The sequence below is a fragment of the Hyaena hyaena genome, unplaced genomic scaffold, assembly GCF_003009895.1.
Source record: "Hyaena hyaena isolate Hyena2069 unplaced genomic scaffold, ASM300989v1 scaffold_30, whole genome shotgun sequence".
NCBI lineage: Eukaryota > Metazoa > Chordata > Mammalia > Carnivora > Hyaenidae > Hyaena > Hyaena hyaena.
In genome coordinates, this window is record NW_024080662.1 from 5572037 (window position 1) to 5593921 (window position 21885).

The 21885-nt window shown below is 52.7% G+C and overlaps 1 protein-coding gene across 2 annotated transcripts in view; it reads right to left on the bottom strand.

The window, feature by feature from the left end:
• Nucleotides 1-151: 151 nt before the first annotated feature.
• The window catches only part of UPF1 (UPF1 RNA helicase and ATPase), a 38461-nt gene continuing 16727 nt past the window's right edge, over nucleotides 152-21885 (bottom strand). The window contains exons 4-24 of one of the 2 annotated variants that reach the window (XM_039228079.1): nucleotides 19440-19607; nucleotides 18903-19083; nucleotides 16772-16933; nucleotides 16002-16119; nucleotides 15751-15849; nucleotides 15143-15251; nucleotides 14821-14980; nucleotides 14588-14706; nucleotides 13961-14125; nucleotides 13746-13860; nucleotides 13123-13266; nucleotides 12260-12473; nucleotides 9463-9580; nucleotides 8326-8482; nucleotides 7529-7671; nucleotides 6168-6342; nucleotides 5552-5633; nucleotides 3475-3636; nucleotides 3124-3341; nucleotides 2627-2749; nucleotides 152-2038 (exon numbers count right to left, since the gene is read on the bottom strand). In XM_039228079.1, the coding sequence (XP_039084010.1) occupies nucleotides 2630-2749; nucleotides 3124-3341; nucleotides 3475-3636; nucleotides 5552-5633; nucleotides 6168-6342; nucleotides 7529-7671; nucleotides 8326-8482; nucleotides 9463-9580; nucleotides 12260-12473; nucleotides 13123-13266; nucleotides 13746-13860; nucleotides 13961-14125; nucleotides 14588-14706; nucleotides 14821-14980; nucleotides 15143-15251; nucleotides 15751-15849; nucleotides 16002-16119; nucleotides 16772-16933; nucleotides 18903-19083; nucleotides 19440-19607 (2929 nt within the window). In that variant the 3' untranslated portion in view covers nucleotides 152-2038; nucleotides 2627-2629. Of the gene's footprint in view, nucleotides 2039-2626; nucleotides 2750-3123; nucleotides 3342-3474; nucleotides 3637-5551; nucleotides 5634-6167; nucleotides 6343-7528; nucleotides 7672-8325; nucleotides 8483-9462; nucleotides 9581-12259; nucleotides 12474-13122; nucleotides 13267-13745; nucleotides 13861-13960; nucleotides 14126-14587; nucleotides 14707-14820; nucleotides 14981-15142; nucleotides 15252-15750; nucleotides 15850-16001; nucleotides 16120-16771; nucleotides 16934-18902; nucleotides 19084-19439; nucleotides 19608-21885 lie in introns of those variants that run through there. The other variant, XM_039228080.1, reaches the window with a different exon arrangement.

Genomic DNA, 21885 nt, shown 5'->3' on the forward strand with positions numbered 1-21885 from the left:
CGGAGGTCACCCTCTGGTCCCTGCTGTGCACATCAGGCCACGCTCAGCTTTGCCACCCAGGTGACTTCAAGGCTCCCAACCAGCCAGGTCCCCAGACCAGGCGCTCTGCCATCTCCCTGCAGTTTATCCGCCCCAGTGTGAACACAAGAGCTGTTAATTAAGAATTTATTGGTGACAATAGAGCTTAAAACAAATTGACCAGAAATCAAAAGTTACAGTGCCTTGGTACAGATGCTCCTCGATTTGGAAAACTCAGAATAACTGTTGCTATGAAGGTGGAGAACAAAGCAAACAGCACAAAGCAGAGGCAAGGCATTCCAAGGAATAGAACAGGGCGGGTGGGTGGGCGCAGGTGTTGCCCACAGGGTGTGTCGCACAAGGGGTCATAGCGGAAACCTATCCAAACTCTATGCCTCTACATGGCCTATCAAAAGAAGGGGGAAACTGAAAGCCCTACAGCAATGGTAATAAATAAGAGGCCTTGCCAGAAGGAAGGTGGCCTGTGTGTCCCCGTCTCCCAAGTACAAGCTGGAATTCGGAGGCTTTGAGTTCAGGGCCAGTGTTAGCCTCACAGGGACGGGGAAGCTTGGGGGGGGGGGAGTCAGGGTCACCAGGGCCTGGGGTAGGTAGGGGATGGTCCCCAAATAGGTGGTTGCCAGGGAGACAGTACTACCCCACCGTGGTGCGCAAGGAGCTGGGGGTGGCTCTCCCAGCTATGGTAACTTCTTGACTTGTGGCCCAGACCCAGCCAGCCAGAAGCCCCCTCAACTAGCTGATGTGACAAAGTGGTCCAAGCCCCTTCGGCACAGAACCAACCTATTTCTGAAACATACTCCTTTTCCCCCAAAAAAGCAGAAATCACCCCACCCCATCACACCTGTGCCCACAGGTAGAGGGGCTCCCAACTTCGAGAGTGGGGTAGAGAACAAGGTCAGTGGGGCACTCGGCGTGTCTAACCAGCCACAGGGACTGTGGGTGCCTCCCTGGGGATGGGTCCTCTTGGCTGCCGTCTTCCATCAAATCCTCAGGAAGGACCCTAGGGAAGAAGCCACTGGCCAGAGAATAGCCACCTCCCCACCCTCTGGCCTCACAGCCAGTCCTGCCCAGGGCCCCTCCCAGAGTGGGTGGGGCGAGAGTCCGCCGCGTGTGGGAAGCGCTGTGCTTCTCAGAGTCCAGCGGAGACTGGGGCTGCCTGGCCCGGGACGAGACGGTGCTCTCTCACCGCCCTGACGTGCAGGGAGAAGCCGCTGGAAGCTAAAACTCAAAACAAAAATCCTCTTCGCGATCCTGTCACAGGTGTTGATCCTAATCTTGAGATGTGTTGGCTTGTTTAAACTTCGTTTCTGGAAGCTTCTTGCATCTTCCAGGTCCACCACTAAGATTTGAGAGACAAACTCAGGAAAGTATATTTTTCAGTACTCCTTTGAAAGAATCTTTAAAAAACAAACAGAAAAACCCAAAACACCGTGTTTTCTTTAAATGAAACCCTCTTAGAACACAGGCAGCGTAGCCAGGGCAGTTTCAGAGATGGCGTGGACAGAACCCACACCTCCGCGGGGCTCTCCCGACACGGCCGCCCCGGCAAGGAGCCTGCTCGGCACAGAAATGCGAAGTTTTTCCTGCTAAAACGTAGTCCCCTTTCAATAAAAGAGAAACAGAAAGAAAAGAACAGAGGAAAGGGCTACTCTGAGATGAGGGTCTTCCTCCCTCCGCCCTGGTCGCAGACCCAGGTGTGGACGCGGCGAGCGCTGGGCCTCCTTGGCGAGCGGGGCTGGCAGGGCTCGCTGGCGGGCGGTCCTCCGTGGCCGCCCGCCTCCCGCTCTCCCTTCTCCTTCTCCTCGCCGCCGCGGGCCAGCAGTGGGCGCTCGCTCTGTCTCGGGCTCCTCTCTCCCTCGGGTGCTCCTCTCCCTCTCCTGTTGCTCACAGTGGTGCTTCAGTTTTAGCAGTGGAAAACAGGTATCCATTTATTTTTATTTTTTATTACCCAGAATAAGATGCTGATGGACTAAGCCACATAGCTTAGCTCTTCTGCCGCCACCTGTGGGGAGTGAGGAAGGCAAGGGGCCATGAGAGAAGGCAGAGCCCGTGTAGCCGGGAGCCTGAAGGTGTGGGGCTCCTCCCCCCACTCCACTTCGCATCCGTGAAATGGAACCTCAGAAGCTGGGTGCCCAGACTAGTGACTCCCCACCCAAAGAGAACGAAGCCAAGAGCTTAAGGGGCCTTCTCTGCCAGCAGCACCAGCAGCACCCCACTTCTCCAGCACATGCACGGAGAGGGGCCCAGGCCTGTGCTCGCCCAGCGCCAGTCACACCACGCTCGGGGGAACCATACGACAGGGCTTGCAAGGCACGCGCTCCTGCAGACGTGCCCCGTGTACCTGAGCCAGGACTCCCACACCCTGTCCTTCCTCGCTGAGTTCTAGGACTCTCTCAGGAGAGGACTATGACGCAGGGAGGTGTGCGTGAAGCTCCCATCCCCCCACTGCCATGAGCAGGTGCACAGGGAGCCAAAATGGCAGGTCAAAGGACAAGCTGGCCTCTTGAGGACTTGAGAGCCTCCCACACATTTCCCACATTTCCCATCAAGTCCAGATACTGGTAAAGACCTTCTGCAAGGATCAGCTTGCCTTCTAGTACTGGGACAGCCCTGTCACTCCGCCGTGCTGGTAGGCCCGCTCCCCTTGGTATGTGGAGTCTTGCGACAGCGCCACATCAATCTGTGACTTAAACTCATCGCCAAGGTAACTGTCCTGAAAAACAAAGTTGGGGAAATAAGCATCCGAGTGGAGGATGTGCTAACATCTTTCCAGCCTCAAGAACCTGCTCCAAGTCCAGCCCCTCACCAGGCCCAGAGAGGATCTGGGAAAACCTGGTTCTGAAGCCGAAATAGCAACTGGTTACCTCATCACAGAACACAGGTAACCCAGACCACCTGCTTAAGACAACATCGGGGACATGATGTTCCAGACTCCACAGCCCCCCTGCTAAGGGTGTGATACGTAGGGGGCCATCCTTCTGAGAGGCGTGCTCAGGCCACTGGGGGTGTGTGTGTGAGGTCTGCACTCTGAGGCAGGGTGTGGAGGGCTCCCCCCGGACTGTCCTGACTTCTCTGCTGCTGGCTCACCTGGGACAGCTCGGGCTGAGAGAGGCCGGGCTGGCTCATCTGGGAGGGCTGGCTCATGGAGATGTAGCCCTGTGTCAGGGCGCCCTGGGAGAAGGGCTGGGAGGCCACATCCTGGCTGGCTTGGCTGTTGGGGAGATTCGTCTGGCTGGGTCCAGGGAGCCCAAAGCGGTTCTTCTGGCGCCCCCCACGACCAGTCTTGCCTTTTGGGGTACCCCGGCCTGAAAGACAGCAGTCCAGGGTTCCTTGAAGGAGGTCTGCATCTGACAGACCGGCCCAACTGTTCAAAGCCCAGATGTGAACAAACTCCGACACCAACGTGGTTTGTCCTCCGTGCTGCTGCCGGGCGCTCACCTGCGGCTGGCCCATTGGCTTGTCCAAAATACCCTGGTGGTGGCATGGGTGGCATGACCAGGTTGAAAGGGATGGGAATGTTCATGGCAGCCACGTGGCTGGGGCCCGCACTGATCATGCCGATCTGGTCGTGGGTCTGGAAGTACATGTTTGAGGGCCGGCCTGCAAGACACAGGGCAGACAGCAGGCGTCACCTGACACATCCAAATGAGCCTATTGTGGGGCACCTGGGGGGTCTCAGTCGGTTGGATGTCTGACTTCAACTTCAGCTCAGGTCATGATCTCATGGTTCGTGGGTTCAAGCCCTGCGTTGGGCTCTGTGCTGACAGCTCAGAGCCTGGAGCCTGCTTCAGATTCTGTGTCTCCCTCTCTCTCTGCCCCTCCCCCCACTCACACTCTGTCTCTCAAATATAAATAACAGTAAAAAGGGGCGCCTGGGTGGCTTAGTCGGTTAAGCGTCCGACTTTCACTTAGGTCATGATCTCGCGGTTCGTGGGTTCGAGCCCCGCGTCGGGCTCTGTGCTGACTGCCAGCTCAGAGCCTGGAGCCTGTTTCAGTCTGGGACTCCCTCTCTCTCTGACCCTCCCCTGCTCACGCTGTCTGTCTCTCTCTCTCTCTCCCCCTCCTAGAAATAAAAATAAAACATTAAAAAAAAATTTAAAAATAAAAAAAAAATAAATAAATAAATAAATAACAGTAAAAAAAGTTTTTTTCAAATGAGTCTATTGTCTGGCCCCCAAATGGCAGTCAGAATGGTCAGGATGTCCATCTTGTCCTCTCACTGCTCTGACTGCCACAGCGTTTCTTTGTGTAGCCCTATAACAAGGCCACCTGATACAGAATCTCACAACCTCAACCCTGACTCTCAACAGCCGCCCTGGGGCTGGCTCCTGGGAACAATCCTTTCTCCTATGGGAGTTGGAGAATCAATGGCCTACAAGCATCCAAAAGATTGAAACTACATTGCATTTCCAACTGGGTGGGGGGGGAGAGGGGTAGGGGGAAGGGGGAAGGAGTCTTTTGTAGGGCACTTTTTTTATTCATATTACACGCACCCCCATCTCCACCAATACCACCAAAAACAAGAAAACACCTGAGCTGACAAACTAGTGGATCCTACTAAAGCCAAAGGCCCCCAGGTACCCCCGAGGCTAGGGATGTCCCAATCTGCACAGAGCTGCCCTAGGGGCTGGGAAGCCAAAGTGAGTTGAGGCATGAGAGTGTGATCTTCTGGTCTGACCCCAAGGGTTGAAAGCCTTAGATGGGCCCACAGTGAGCTCAAGGATGAACGATGGGCCTGGATAACCCTCAACTACAGGGCAACTCACTCAACTCTCAACTACAGGGCCAATGAGATTTGTCACTTGAGCCCAGCAACCAGAGTACCAGGCAAGCAAGGAAAGGGGTCTCACCCGCTTAAAACACAACGAGCTGCTGGGGCACACCTGGCCACAGGATGGCCAGTGAGCACACGAGGGGACAAGGCTCAATGTAAAATGCGGGCATGTGGCCCCAAGCACCTGGGCGAGGCTGTCACCTTCTGTAGAGACTGGTGCAGGGAAGGGTCCCAAGAAGCAGGAACCTGGGGGGAGAGGAGGTACTCCATGCAGCCAGTGTTAAAGCTCAACCTTAGGACAGAGAGATCCCACACAGGAGAGCGGTCTGAGAGTGCAAGCGGAAACTTGGGGAAGGCAGTGAAACCAGAACCGAGACTGGGGGTGCCTAGAGGGGCTGCAGGAGTGCCCCTCCCAGTGAGAAGGTGAGCAAATGGTAGGGTGGGTAGGAAGCGCCGTGGCCTGCAGCACAGGAGCAAACAGGCATAGCTGCACTATCTGCCTGCGGACCTCTACAAGGCAGAACTATGGTATTTAAAAAACATTTTGTATTTAGAAACTGACAAAGACCAATTCTTTCGATTTCAAACAAGGGAAAGCAAGAAGGAACTCTCTTCATCGGGCAGGTTTCTGTGGACTAAGGTTTGGGAGGTCACCCCAGGAGCGACTGGGCCAAAAGGTGCAGGCACGGGAAAGATCAACATCAGGAGGGCAGTATGGTCCCCCCCACAGAGCAGACTCACCCTGGCTGCTCCGGTCATAGACTGATCCTGGGATAATGGCCTCCCGAGCATCATACATGGCTGTTGTCATGAACCGGGCTCCCTGTGAAGGGTTTAGATAGGTGAGGAATTTATCACCTTGACACAAGGAAGAACTTTCTAAAGATGTGACGGCCTGGCCACCTTCCAGGCTATGCTTAGGCCAACCCTGAGGCTTGCTGGGCCTTGCCCAACCCTCCTCCACAGACCTGGCCTTTGGTGCTGAGTGTTTGTCTCCAGGCTTCACATCAAGCAGCATTGCCGCTTCTAAGTCCCCCAGAGCACCCTGGCTTCACAAGGTTTCCTAACGGCCTGTGTCCAACTCCTAGGCTCCGCTCATGACTGCATCCCTAAAGGCCATGTCCAGAAAGCCCTTAGAATGCTGACGAGACCCAGGCCGGGGGAGCTCTGGGGCAACAGAATAGCGTGATCACTCCCGCACACACACACACACGCGTGTCCACCCTTGGCTCACACCTGCCACAGGTCACACTTGCCATTGCCCATTGCCACGTGCCAGGACGCTGGCCTGGGGAGAAGGAGGTTCTCCACACTGTCTTTCTACACCCATCTCTGGCCACCTACAGCCAGTGCTCACCGGGTTGATGGTGTTGACCAGCTTCCTGGGCTTGCTGAACTGCATGAGGCTCTCCCGAAGGTTGTTCAGGGGCCCCTCCACCAGAACCTTCTGCTCCTTGTAGTAGTTCAGCAAGTGGTTCCAGAGCGGCTGCTTAGACAGGGCCTTTGGGTTGCCCACGATAATGACCCCATACCTGCAAGGTGTGGGCCCAAGAACGCGGTGCTTAAGAGCTCTGCACAGTGAGCAGAACACCAGGAAGAAGAGTCTGAGGCAAGACCGAACAAACTCAAAATCCATATTCAAGGTGATAGGAGCTAAGCCCAGGCCGCTCTCCCAGCATCCCACCCACTACATCCCTCCCCAGATGCCTGGCCTGCTCATGACAGTGCCCACCACAAGTGCCAGGGATGGCCGGGGAGGTTGCTGGTCATGGTGACCTGGCAACAGAGCCCACCCTGCAAGCTGCCAACAGTGCACTGGGTAGATCTGCAGGCAATTTCTAATGAGTCCAGAGGTCAAAACACATCCATGAGCAGATGAACTCCCAGACGAGTGTTTGCAGCCACGAGCCCGCCTCCTGGGAAGTCACCGGCAGTCCCAGCAGGCTCTGCGGCCTCGGGAACCCTGATAGGCCCAGCGCATGGAACTCAGTGCCCAAGCTGGGGTCTGGCTTCTGGTGGATGCTCACCCTCACCCAACCATGTCAAGACCCCCAGGTTGAACCTGGACCCCCTATGTTGGCCACCAAACGAGAGAGCACCTTAGAAAGGGGGGCTAATAGACAAAAACCAAGATGCCCTGACAAGGGAAGGAACCAATGTGTGAGGCGAGCCTGACTTCTAGCTGGTATGAGGGCAGCTGTGGTCCAGTTTTACTCAAGGGTGACACAAGGGGCCACCTTATTCTCTGGGTTTCCTCTGCTATCATCGTCTCAAAAAAGATTATGTTCTAGGACCAAAAAGGTAGACAGGACCAAGATACTAGACTCCTGGATTATACATCTCTGCAGGACACAGCCCATACTACTGGGTTTTGATCTTAGGTCAGAAGGGCCTAGATAACACATCCCACAAAACTGAGGCCACAGAAACCCACCAGGACAAGAAACAAGTGTCTCATTGGGGAGGTGTTCTTTCCAAACTACTGTCTGGAGCACTCTGACCTCAGGCTGGTAAAGCCCCACCCCACCCTGTAAGGTGGCCCAAGGTTCAGCCTGGAGGCAGGACTAACAACGGGAAGAGGAGAACCAGGCAAGGAGGAGCCCTTGGGTGGACCCTCCCAGCTCCAGACTCCAAGGGAAAAGTCCCTCTGAAGAACTCCCGTGGCAGGAACGAGGCACTGGCCACCAGCAAGGTCCAAGGGGACCTAGTCTTCCATACCTTGCCCTGGTCAGGGCCACATTAAGCCGCCTGGGGTCATTTAAAAACCCAATGCCTTGGTGCTCGTTGGCTCGCACACAGGAAAGGATGATGAAATCCTTCTCTCGCCCCTGGAACGCGTCCACACTGGCAATCTCCACCTCCTACAAGAAACGCACGGTCATAACCAGCTGGCTGCCTTCAAGGACCCTCACAGACTTGTCCCATCCCACCAACGAGCCTGGGACCCAAAGCCTGCAGAGTCCCTGGAGCCAGCAGCCTGCTCAGTGCGCCTCCAGGCAGCAAGGAGGGAACCCCTGTGGCTGGGGCTGCTCCCACTGGGCCTTCCCAGTCCCCAGCCCCACTCATCCGGCCTTCCTGTGCTTTGTCTTTTTAACCTTGGCAATTTGTTTCCCAGTAATAAAAGCATACACACCTATCACAAAAAACCTTACACTGTACCCAAGTTAACAAGAGAAACTGCTGGTCTTACACTGCATTTTCGTTCACTTCCACATACAGAAATAACTATGTTGTCTTGCATTCTGGAGGTTTTATCCAGGCGCTGACACAACAGTGAACGGCGTTTTCACAACTATGTAATATCCGCTGTAAGGCTAACACTTAACTATACTATAGTGTTCAACTTAGAATTATTTTAAGTTTTGCTCTGAAAACTATCCTGAGAATAATCTGAGGGAACACATGCCCTCACAAAACCGTGCCAGTTCACATTCCCAGGCCAGGTGATCAGGTCAAGGTCAGCAGATCTTGGGGGTCTTGGGGGAGACTCAGCAGACCCAAGCAAAAGTGTGCACCTGGTAGAGCTTGGTGTGCAGGGAGCCGCTGAACTGCATGTACTGCACCAGGTAAGAGCGCTGGCCCTCGTAAGGTGTGATGATCCCGATCTGGTCAGGCTTGGCACCTGCCTTTAGCAGCTTCGTGGTGATTTTCTCCACATTTGCAGCTTCCGTCCTACGAAAATTAGCCTTTTAGTTCCTGGGATGTACCTGTGAGCTCCTGAGGCTGAGGCTGGATGGAGGCTGTGGGAGCTACATGGACAAGTTCTATCTCCAGGGCGGCCCTGTGAAGGCCCTGCTCGGTGCACCCACAGCTGGGTTCCTCATCATTTACCAAGGGAGTCACGAGCGGAGAGAAAAGGCTCACACATGGGCTTAAGAATATCTGCTCAATAGGGGTGCCTGGGTGGCTCAGTCAGTTAAGTGTCCAACTCTTGATTTCCACCCAGGTCATGATCTCACAGTTTGTGGGATCAAGCCCCTCACAGGGCTCTGCACTGATAGTGATTCTTTCTCTCCTCTCTCTCTGCCCTCTTCCTCCTTGTGGACTCTAATAAATAAACATTAAAAAATTAATAAAATTATACAATTCAAAGAAGGGGGGAGAGAGAGAGAAAGAGGGAGGGAGGGAGGGAGGGAGAGAAAGAGAGAAAGAAAAAAGAAAAGAAGAGAGAAAAGAAAAGAAAAGAAAAGAAAAGAGAAAAGAAAAGAGGAAGAAAGAAAAAGGAAGAAAGGGGAGCCTGAGTGGCTCAGTCAGTTGAGCGTCCAACTCTGGCTCAGGTCATGTTCTCGCCATTCGTGGGTTCAAGCCCTGTGTCGGACTCTGTGCTGCCAGCTCAGAGCCCGAAGCCTGCATCAGATGCTGTGTCTCCCTCTCTCTCTGCCCCTCCCCTACTCTCTCTCTCAAAAATAAACATTAAAAGAAAAAAAAAAGTTTAAATAAATAATAGAAGAATGAACTCTCAGTAGAAAACCAGATGCTGAAAGTGAAATATGGAAATAAGATGTTGGTGTAGATGTCCAAAGAGAATGGGGAAAAGGAGGGCAAGGGCAAGTTTTAGCACTGTGTTAAAAAATGAACACATTAGCAGCGGTTAGTGGCCACTTGCCAACCTACCAATGAAGCTTGCAAATGCCACGGTTGAGTCTGCTTACCTGTTCAGGTAGGAGGTGCCTGAGCTGGCGATCTCCTCTTGGCCCTGGGTCACGTAGAAGAACATTGGCTTATCAGGCTGGGGCCACTGGAAGTCAAACCCCTTCTTCACTCGATCCGCTGTCACCGGGTAGGGAAAAGAGGCAACACTTCACATTTGAGAAGTCGCAGCCAATCTGGACTGAGCACAGATGGAGCAATGCGGAGACCACGACATCGCAGTGAGAGGCCCATGCCGGAGCAGGAAGCAGCAGGCCCCAGGCAGGAGCCCCTGGTCTATGGGACCCTAGGGAGGTCACCAGAGCAGGTCCACTGCCCCCAAAACACCCAGGATGTGGGGAAGCCGTGCCTACCAACATCCAGCTGATGCACAAAGCTGGCTTACCCACTGAACAGATCTTATTAGTGGGTGCTTTCTGTGGTCTAAGAAACCTCTGCCTACCTCAGGATCACAAAATAATGCTGTTTTCTTCTAGAAGCTTCATTGCAGTGCCTTAAAGGATTCACAAACCCCTATAATGGGCTTTTGTGGATGACAGTGTCGAGTCCACCTCATCCTGTCACAGAACAAGGCCTACAGATAGGGGAGTCGGATGGGTGAGGTGGCCTCCAGACTCTGTCTCGGGCACTGTGTCACAGTATCCTGGCAACTGCAGTTTTATAGTAACTTGCATCACCTTATGGTGATCTTCTTGTCCACCTTGGCCATTCTATATCCTATACATTTCCTTTTAATTTTAAAAATTGGCAAGTCCATTCACACACCCCACCCAATCCTTTGGGAACTTTGGAGCTGCATCTTATCAACAGATCAGCATGAGAAAAATGGTATTTTTGAATCCAAACAGCCTAACATCAATGACCCTCTTTGTGTCAAGCTGAGAGAGACCACATCCATCTTTACCATTCTAGCAAGGGCAGGAGCCAACTGGCTACCTTGGTGGTACATTAGCCCAGGGGCTGCTTTGTAGCGCCTGCCAATTTTAGTGTAGATGCTCCTGCTATAGCTGATGTCAGGCTACCCCAGGCAATTTTAGTGTAGATGCTCCTGCTATAGCTGATGTCAAGCTATCCCAGGAATGGGTATGGGCAGGCGCCAGCACCTCAGGGCTCAAGGGGGCTCCTGGGAGCTGGTCAGGTTGTGTTTTGGGTTCAGATGCTAATTATACAAGTGTGTTCACTCAGTGAAAACTAACTAAGCTAGACAATTAGAATTTGGGCACTTCTTCACACTTCAATGAAGAATTTAAAAACACATACTTACTGGGTGCTGACTCCGTGCCGGGCATGGCAGATACAGCAGGAAACCACCACTCCCATTCCCTACCCCAGAGCCGATGCCATGGAGGGAGGCAGAGCAGGGCTGGCAAGGGTCTGAATCAGAGCTAAGCAATAGCTTTCCCAGCTACTGTCAAATTGCAAACAAGCTCCATGTGGCCTGGCCTCTCCTAGCCCCACCTCCCAATGGACTGGTAATGTTCTACGTGTCACTGTAATGGTAATAATAACGGCACCATCGACTCCCAGGACCGCACTGTGCGGTGGCTGCACAGCCCCGATCAGGTGTGCACTTCCAGCCTCTGTCTCACCCACATAGCAAGCCAGAGAAGGTCGACATGGCAGGCTGCTGGTGTTAACCAGACATTAAGAACGCCAGTCTCAGACCCATGTGCACTCTGAAAAGGTAAGGAATGCAAATAGCTCCCATTTCCATGGGTTATATCTGCTGACATTTACTATATTCTGAAACCTAGAAATATAAAATGTTTAAAAATTCCTTTAAAAATAAACATGTTAGCAAAAATATTTTTAATGAAAAGTACTATTTCCCACCAACATATATATTTATCAAGGTTTTGCAACTCAGCTCACAACTTGGCTGACTCTGCTGCGAGCCCTTGCAGGAGGGCGGTCAGGCCACACAGATGCGTGCAGCTGGAAAAGGGAAGAGTGTCTTAGGACTTTGTCCACAACTGTGGAGTTGTGGCCGGTCCCACATCGAAGGAGGACCCCCTGAAGGATGGTACCAAGAGAGCCTTTCTCTTCTGCCCTGCCCTCAGGATGGCCTTTGACTTTTTAACACCCCTGCTGGCTGTCAGAATGGGAAGTACTTGCTCACCAAGTCCAGCAGAGCTCCCAAAGATTAACAGTCTTCACGGACATTTGTCACCACCACAGATCTCACCGGTAAAGCTACTCAGCAATGAGAAGACTTGGTCAGCTCAGGGTAGGGATGTGAGTTTTCCAAAATTCTGATTTTCATCTGAATTCTCAGGTTTTATCCGTGGTGGTAAATACTATCCATTGTTTTCCTTGAAGCCACAGGCTGGCTGCCAGCATCGACCTCACTCACACTGAAGCACCAGCCGGCCCTCCAGGGTTGCTCCTACACCCTCAGCACAGCAGAAGGGCACATGATGCCTCAGTGTTACTGCGAGAGTAGTTCTGACTTCAGTCCCGTGAGCCCCTGGGGCCTGGGGTTTGAGAACCTCAACAGGGGAAGGAGTTGGAGGGGACATCAGCTCTTCCATCTCCTGTTCTGCCTGCTGTGTGGCAAGCCCCTGGGTGTGAACTCTCAGGTAGCGACTCTGCATTTTACAAGGACACAAGCTCCCCCTTGCCCACACCCCAAGGACATCCCCCACTTCAGGGTGGCTGACCTTCTGTCTCTCTGACCACTGTGCCTCTCTGACATGCCCCCTACACACAAGTGGTCTCCACATAAGGCCAGTGAGGCAGTGACAACAGGTTTCAGCGCCCCAGGCCAATTCTAGGCCCCCACTGTGGGCTGAGTACTACCTGCGGTGACGCCGTTCTGGAGAGAGCCCTCGTAGAAGATGTTGGACGGGAAGGCACTGAGCGCAGGGTGCATCCGATACTGGACCTGGAGGCGGATGGGACGGATGCCCAGCACTACCAGCCGCTCAAAGAGTGACTGGGACAGTCCAGCCTTGGCGGCCTTCTTGCACATCACCACGGGGCCCAGCTGGCAGTGGTCGCCCACGAGGATGAGCTGTGGTGAGAAGCCCACACAGGTGAGGAGCTCAAGTAAGAAACTACCTAGACGTCCACTCACGAGGGGCACTAAGGGGTCCTGGAGCTAAATAACCACCCAGCCATGCAAATTCAAGCAGTAATACTTAACCAGGCACCAGAAAACCTCCCACCACATACAGGTGTCCTGGCTTTCCCAAAAAGGTTGTTATGTCACCTCTCTTTTACAAAAGACTATGTTAGTATGGTAATGGCTTTTCTCGTAAAAGCAAAACTCCTCTTCCAATTTCTTTTGGTTGTCAAAAACAGGTACTAACATCAGCCTTCTATAAAAGCAAAATGGTATAATGCGAACTTGTGGAAAGCCAGGATGTTCCTCACTTTATCCCATTTTGGCTTTTCAGAGGCTTCAAGGGAATTCTGTACTTCTGGATGGCAGAGGAGCCCTATATATGAGGTACACAGATTTGCACTTGAGACTCACAGAGCTCTCTGTGTCACCCATCTTTCCAAAAACCCCTCAGTGGACCCACTGTACACCCCTGTGCTCTGCCAGGGCGTCATACAGCATTACAGAACATTATCAAAAAACAAATCTCACACAAAACCGCACATGAGAACACCCACTTGTTTTCAAACAGGACTAGAGCGAGTGTGACATGGCCCACCTGCTTGGCGCCAAGAACCACAGGGACCATGCACTCTGGTTCAGTGGCCTGGGTGCTCTCGTCAATTAGGATGGAGCGGAACTGCATCTTGGCAAGCCTCGGGTCCCCTGCACCCACACATGTGCAGCAGATGACATCTGCATTCTGGAAATGAGAGAAGGCAAGGCATCAGGGCTCCTGCATGGTATGTTACCAGGCCCCAAAGGGCGGAAGGGACAGGACACAAACCATCCCCCAACCTGACATCTGTGGAAACAGGCTGTCCCACCCAAACAATCTCTACATCTCGGCTGTAGGGACACAAACTTTTGAGATCCTAAGTCGCTGTACTTCATCGGAAACAGCCTTCAGCACAGAAATGGTTCCATGCCTCGAGACAGCCTTTGACAGGCAACGCTGAGCTGGGGGAAACTCTGGTTTGTTATAAAAGAGGAGAGTGTTCCAGACCAACCCCAGGGCCAAGATGCATGACCACAGAGAAGACAAATACAGGAGGTATGGAAGTTCCTTCTCAAAAGCAAGAAAAAAAAAACCCAACCTAAAGGTGCCATGGCATGCCTAGCAAACTCCAACAGTTCTCACAGCCAAACTGAACACGACACCACCCAAAGGTACGAGCTCACCATGAGCAGCTCCCGCTCAGCAGTGCGCTTCAGGGCCCGGTAGCGCTTCTCATCGGCAGAGGACAGCTCCCCAGTCTCGTCCTTCAGCTGCTGCAGCTTCTGTAGCTCTGGCATGCTAGAAATACAGCGACACCTGAGCGGGTGCAGGGGGCAGGCGCTGCTAGGGCCTGCGCACGGGGAAGCACCACACTCGAGGCGGGCGGCTCAACACCCACCTATCCATGTTCCTGATCTGGTTGTGCAGGGCCAGGAACGACACCGGGGAGTCGATGGCCTCGCGGCTCTTCGCACAGAGCCGCACGACTTTCAGCCCAGTCTGGTGGATCTTCTCAGTCAGCTGATCCACAGCTATGTTGCTCGGAGCACAGACGAGCACAGGCCTTCAACACAATGTGAACCAACGTCTCAGGACTCGCCCAGAGGAAACTCAGAAATGTTAACTGCCAGGGCTGGTGTTCACAGGCAGTGGAACCTGCTCACAATCGAAGACTAATGCCAGGAGTGAACAAGGCTGAAGGAGCTAAAACCCAACTGGTCCAGAGCTTCCTGTTTCCACCTGGTTTCTACACTTCTCACATGCAGCAACGCTACTGAGTTCTGCATCCTCACCCTCCCGTCTGCACCGTAAAGACTTTCAAAGCCCCTCGAAGGGCACAGGCACAAAACTCAGGATACGTTGACCCATTGCCTTTACCAGAGCAGCAGGCTTGCTTATTAAAAACAACCATAAAGGTCAAATCTCATATAAATAATATAAAACACAGTGCGCTGGGTCACTGGGGCTCCCAAGCAGCCTAGCAGACAAGCCTCCCTCTTTCCACCAGGGCTGTGCTGAGCCCTACCCATTGCCTTGCCGAGCCAGGTGGTAGACGATGGTGGCAGAGGTCACGGTCTTCCCCGTGCCTGGTGGCCCCTGAATCAGGCTCAGTGGTCTCTGCAGCACAGTCTTCACGGCGTAAACCTTAGGATACAAGCAGCTGTTAGGCTGTAGCCACCCCTGGTGAGCTGGGGGGCCCCCACCCAGCAGGCTCTGCCGGCCAGGCCCCCTCACCCCCCTCCCAGGACGGGTGGGAACCTGAGAGTGGTTGAGGTCTGGGAGCCCCTGGGCCGTGAAGCGCTTCGGCAGCTGGCACTTGATGATCACATCCTCCACCTCGTGGCCAAGCAGTTTGTGGTAGATGTAGCCCGACACAGAGGTCTCATCCACGGCAAACGTCTTCAAAGCACTCTGCATCCTGGAAGGAAAGCTCAGGGTCAGCGACACGCACAACTGAGACAGAGTCAAGTCTGGCCCTCTGAGATGAGAATCATCCAGATGCTGAAGGAAGTGCCTGCGTCAACAGCAAGTGACTGCAGAGCAAGCGACAGGTGCATCCGCAGGGGGCAGGTGGACGTACCTATCAAATGAGGTTGACTTCCATACGAAATCCACCTGGAAATTATGAGTCACCTCCACAGGGGCGCCCACACTGCTCCGAAGCTCAATGGCGATCTCATCGCCATAATCTGTGCCACTGAGTTAAGTTTCATCTTTGTCAAAAGCTGGGTTTGCCTTTCTGAGGAAATTTCATCAGTCTACTGAGGAGAGAGCCCCTCCTCTGCACCCAACATAGAAAAGCCAGCCTGCCCCATGCGCTCACGACAGACAAGCCACTGCTCTGGGCTCACTACAGCCAGCTCCCTCACTCTCCCTGGGAGGAGCACTGGGGCAGCGCCCGGGGTGGAGCGGCCACACTGAGGCCAGGTTTCAGACTGAACTTCCACAGAGCCCTGGGGCGCAGAGCCGGGAGCACCCTGGCCTCAGGCAAAGCAGCTCTTTGATCAGTTTGAAACAGCCGGCATGCCCTCAGTACAATTGAAAGGGCTCAGCGGCAGCAAACACCCCCTCAAAGGAGCACCTCCAGCCATGGCCGCCCATGATGCCCTTTCTTCCATCTGCGGCGGCGACCCACATGTGGGCTTCCTGCACTCAGCACGAGCTCGCCTTTCTTTACTCAAAGGATACTATCAGGGACCTTGATGACGTGGCCGATCCCTTTCCACAGGGGTGCCAGATCCCCCTTGTACCGCAGGCATATCTCATCTCCCTGCATGAGCCGCATATCTTCCAGAAAAAAAACAAGAAAGTTAGCGTTTTCAACATGTGCCGAAACTGCCACCATGAAGAGTTTAAACAAATTAAGGGACACTTTACAAGGGTGAAACTAGGAATTTTATGCTACTTATGGTCACAAATATTTTAAAACTTAAAATCACCTCTTAACCAAATTATGACTAAATCCTCATTACCAGAGTCAGTCTTGGGCAAAGTGAAGTAGGCGATTCTCTTCTTGTTAAGGCCCAGGTCCCACCTGACCGTGATGTTATCTTGAGTCTGAGCACATGAAAAATAAGAGCCCTGTTAGCCTGAGACACAGACACGGGCCTGGACTCCTCGTGTCTGGGTTTGCACAGGTGTGTGCCCTCTGAAGACCTTACAAGCCATGACGTCAGGATACAGTGAGCAGTACCCAACAGCCTGAAACACCAACAAGGGCACATCCAGGAGAGAAGCCATTAGGACCCCCAGAACCCACTCGAGATGACCATGAGACCCCCACACAAGGTCTGCTCTTGGAGGCGGCTTCTCTGTGAGCTGCATAGGGAGAAGGAAGCCAACAGCTGATCCTCAGAGCTCCCACTTCCCATACGTGTTCTTCGTGGAACTGGTGCAAGGAGCGCCCTCAGCTCGCCATGGCTCCTCAGGTCCGACTCTTGTAGCTGTGGGCAAAGGCCGCGAACCGGACTGAGAGGGACTTTTGTTGGATTTTAAATCAGAAAACACTCAGGCCGAGGTTTAGCTCCAAGTGACCGGGCGTCTGCCCCAGGGTCACGCCCTCGCCTGCCCTCAATCCACCGTTCTGTCTCTCTGGGCACTGTGCCTCAGCCCGCGCCAGCATCCGCGGTTTGCAGAGGAAACTGCCCTCCCCAGACCTTAGGAGAGACGCTGTGTTAAAACGACCGAAACCCTCCTGCACACACATCACCTGGGACTCTTTCAGTTTCTTATCGTAGTCGGCCTCCAGCTTGACCAGAGGGCCGAATATGTTCTGGTACTGGTAGGCGTCCTCGTACCGCAAGAGGACGTGCTGCGGCTCCTCGTCCACACCGGGCTTCTCCAGATCCTCCAAGGTGGCAGAAGGATTCTCCTACAACACAAGCACCGCACATTTTCACCGACACACGAAAGGACTACACACAAGCTCACTAGTCACCAGAAGAAAAGAGCATATCCATCACCTCTCAGAATGAGTCCATGTTGGCCTGGCATACAGAAGGGCACAGGCGGTCAGTGGTGTCCACCCCACAAGGAGAGCCCTTGTATGAGGAAGCGTACGCGGCACAGGGCGGTGGACACTGGCCTGGGTCTTTGCTCAAACTTCAGCCATTGCTGCTAACCCTCCTCTGCCCAGGGCTACACCAACAGGGTGAATATTGGTGATGACACCCCAGGTACACGGCCTGACACACCCACACCATCAAATGGCCGCATTCTCCAACAAATGCCTAGCCCCAGAAGTGGGAGAGAGAAGACTTCTTTTGGGCTGCCAGAAAGACCACTGGTTCTCCGGCTGCGGACACAAAAGGTGAGCACCCCACACCCCAATTTCTTCCTGACCCTGTGCTGCACCGATAGAGGTGACACACTCTTCCCTGGCAGGAACAGAACAGCATCTGGGCTGTGGGGATATAAACAGGAAAGGTGAAATAAATCTGGCAATCTGAAAATCAAAGTAGAAAGGTACCTTGTTAGACAGATGCTACAGAAATATTCTGATTCACACTCAAAGTGAAAATAATTCACATGTAAGATTTCAGATTAGGGGCACCTAGGTGGCTCATTCGGTTAAGTGTCTGACTTTGGCCCAGGTCATGATCTCATGGTTCATGAGTTTGAGCCCCACATCGGGCTCTGTGCTGTCAGCAAAGAACTTGTTTCAGATCATCTGTCTCCCTCTCTCTCTGCCCCTTCCTCTCCTCATAAAAAAATAATAAATAAACATTAAAAAAAAAAAAAAAGATTCTGGGGGCGCCTGGGTGGCTCAGTCGATTAAGCGTCCAATTTTGGCTCAGGTCATGATTTCATGGTTCGTGGCTTCGAAACCCGCATTGGGCTCTGTGCTGACAGCTCAGAGCCTGAAGCCTGCTTCAGATTCTGTGTCTCCCTCTCTCTAACCACCCCCTAACTCACACTGTCTCTCTCTATATTAAAAAATAAACAAACAAATAAAAATATTTTAATAAAAAAATAAAAATTAAAAATAACAACAAAAAAAGATTCTGGATTATATAGGGGTGCCTGGGTGGTTCAGTTGGTTGAGCGTCTGACTTCGCTTCAGGTCATGATCTCGCCGTTTGTGGGTTAGAGCCCCACGTCAGGCTCTGTGCTAGCAGCTCAGAGCCTGGAGCCTGCTTCGGATTCTGTCCCTCTCTCTCTACCCCTCCCCCACTCCTGCTCGCTAGTTCTCTCTCTCAAAAATAAACATTAAAGAAAAAAAGATTACAGGTTATATAGGCACCTAATTAAAATTTCTAGCCCAGTTACTAAACTTTTATCCTACAAGCTGCCAGAAGCAGAGATGGGCTTCCCTGGGGAGCAAGATCTTTTGGGGGGGGGTGGGAAGGCACCCCACCACCCACCTGGAAGCCCCTCCCCTTCACTCCTCCAGCAGCTATAGGCTCTGCCTCTCTAACCTTTGTGACCTGGACCCTTTCCACCTGAACATTCACCCCTGGCCTGGTGTCACCCTGGCTCAGACACCTCACAGGCCCAATGAGGTCTTACAGCATCCTCACAGTCCTGTTTCCCCAGGCCTGGGCTCCTCCCAACAGGTCCACCCACAGCTACTTCTGGTCCTCCTCTTTCCCACCACCCACCCTCACCCTTTCCCACCCTCTCTCCCTCGGCAATAAGAGAAAAATTCCACCAACCAGAGCTGTCCTTCCCCACAGGCCTGGAAGGAGGTGCCCATGAGCTTCTACCAAGGGGCCACTCAAGTACAGACGGCAGTCTCTCCTGAGCTCCTTCCAGAATCTCCTGTTTTGAACACAATCCCAGCAGCTCCCCCTGGACCAGAACTGTGCTGAGGCAGATATACATTCTCAGCAGGCCCTTACCTTCCAGAGCTCCTCCAGCTTGTTGATCTGCTGAGCAGTGATCTGCCGGGCCCGCAGCTGCTCTTGCTCAGAAGGGATCTTGACCAGCCAAGAGAGGAAGCAGCGGTCCTGGATCAGGGGCTGCCACTGGGAGCTGTCCCAGTTGATGTCCTTGAGGCTGCTCTGACTGGCACAGGGCTGCCTACAGAAACACCGAGGGCAGGGAGAGCCCAGATGAAGATGACCTCCACCCCCAAGGCTTACCTTTCACCCCAAAATAATGTTCCCTACATTTTATTATGTGATCACATTACCTTTAAATTGTTGGTAACACACTGCCTCTCCCCAAGCACTTGAGCTCTGAACTCTTAGAACACTCTTTTTACAGAAGTGTTTTCATGACTTAACCAGAGCACGCCCCAGAAGAGTTCCTCAACGTTCTCAGTTCTCTGACTAGGGCCCCCACCCCAAAATGTGCTCACACCTCTCCCATGAACAGAATAGGGCCCCGTAGGTGCTGAACGCCCTGCCCCCTCGGAATCAGGGCCCCGCCCTCACCTGCACAGCAGCACCACCACGGAGTCCGCTTTGGCAGGGATGAAGCCGAGGAGGAAGACATTGCGGCAGCCACAGTTGTAACACTCCAGAACTGTCTCCCCCAGGGGCCCATCCTTGTGCAGAGTCACCTCTTTGCATTTTGCCCTCACGAGGTGATTTACAATGTGGCTGAAACCAGGAAATGATAAATAGTTAACACCCAAAGTTTGGCTTTTCACCACTTCCAATTTTCAAGCTCCCCGTTAAAAGTTCCGGTACCGTTCACAGTCCATTAGCAGGGGCGGTCACACCTCATCCATCTGGCATCCCAGGGGACCAGCCCGCCCCTGAACTGGCTCCCCACTGAGCGTAAAAATCAATCCGACTTGAACAACCTTGAAGGAAAACTTTCCTAACACGTTTCACATAGTTCCTGCTTCTTTTTTTTAGTTCCCGCTTTCTGAAATCCTATGTATGGGGCCTGACTGAACATATCACTGAGGCCAAGACTGCTGTCCCGGAGAAGCAGGAGGTTTGCCCCTTCCACCACTCTTCTGTTTGTTGAGGCTTCTCGGCATAGCTTCTATGCCCGCTTCCAGGAGCAACTGCCCCTCCTAATTTGCTGCAGGCCAGGAAACTTGATAACTGAACGTATTAGAAACCTGAGGACAGTAAAAAACAGCAGGGCCCAAGGCCACTCTCAGGAAGCACAGGGCCAGCTCTGAACTGAACTATCTGAAACTGGCTTGCCTCGGCTCTTTCCTCACTGCTGCGTGGCCCTCCCATCTCCAGGACAGGGACAGAGGTCACCTACACCGGGGGCTTGCAAGCTCTGCCTCAGGCTCTCCCCAGCTACCTGACCACCGGTGAGACACGGAGCCAGAGCGCACCTGCCAGCCTTGCTGCTGAGGCCCTCCCTTCACCCCCTTCACCTCGGGGAAACCCCTTCTGTTCCAAGCTTCAGCTGACATTCTAACCCTCTCTGGACCCATTAAGCCAGTCAGATCATCTAAACAACCATCACCGCTCTCAGTACCCACTTTTCTTTTCTTTTTTTTTTTTTAAATGTTTTTTTATTTATTTTTAGGAGAGAGAGAGAGAGAGACAGCGTGAGCAGGGGAGGGTCAGAGAGAGAGGGAGTCACAGACTGAAAAAGGCTCCAGGCTCTGAACAGGAAGTCAGCACAGAGCCCGACGCGGGGCTCGAACCCACGAACCGTGAGATCATGACCCAAGCGAAAGTCGGACGCTTAACCGACTAAGCCACCCAGGCGCCCCTCAGTACCCACTTTTCTGAAGCCATCACACACAACTGGGCATTTTACCAGCCTCTGCTTTCCTGTCTTTTCTTCACCTACCTCACCCCACCTACACTGGAACCTCCCTGAAGGCAATGGCTGCCCCATTATCTTTATACGGCCTCACACAAACATGCAGTGCTGGCTGACGGAGTCTGTTTTCTCTTAGAGGCTTTTCACTCACTTTTTCACAGATCTTGGCTCTGCTGACCGGAAGCTGGGGTTGCCAGCTAAGAAGTTTTAGTTAATTGCTTTTCCTGCAGGAGAGGAACTAATGCAATCATAGTAATGGTGAAATTACCCAGAACATTCTAAAAATGGGACACGATATTGGTTACCCTGAAGATGCTTTTCCTTTCAAATCTTTTTTTTTTATATTTTTTTTATACAAGAGAACAAATCTACACCTTTATTTATTTACTTTCCAGTTAGTTTAAATCCTTGAGGGGCACAGCATCACACGGATTCTGTGGCCAATGGGTTTAGCAGGAAGGTTGCTTCGGAATTTTGCACGAACCATGCCACTGTTTCCACGAGCACGAGTTACTTTTCCCCAGATTACTCTGGTTTTATTCGGTTTGCCACCAGGAGTCACTGTGTTGTTCTTTGCTTTGTACACATAAGCACATCTCTTGCCTAGATAGAACTCAGTTTCATCTCGGGCATAAACACCTTCAATTTTAAGAAGAGCTGTGTGCTCCCTCTGGTTCCTGAGACCCCGTTTATAGCCAGCAAAAATGGCTTTGGACCACAACTTTCCAGACATATTTGTCATTTCAGGAGTCCTGTTCCCAGCAGGCCTCCACGGGTTCAGATATGGCGGAAAGAAAGCTTTTTCAAATCTTTAAAATGAAATACCATGGGGCGCCTGGGTGGCTCAGTTGCTTAAGCATCTGACTCTTGATTCAGCTCAGGTTATGATCTCATCGTTTGGGAGATCGAGCCCCGCGTAGGGCTCTGTGTTGACAACATGAAGCCTGCTTGGTTTTCTCACTCTCTCTCTCTCTCTCTCAAAATAAATAAGTGAACATTTTCAAAAAATAAAATTAAGTCAGCCCCCTTTCTTATCTCGGAACCTCAGAGTTCACACTGCTCACTCTAAGGTGACAGGAGATCTGTCTACTGTGTCCTCAGGCAGCACGAGATGGTGAGGCCTGGCCTGCAGCTGAC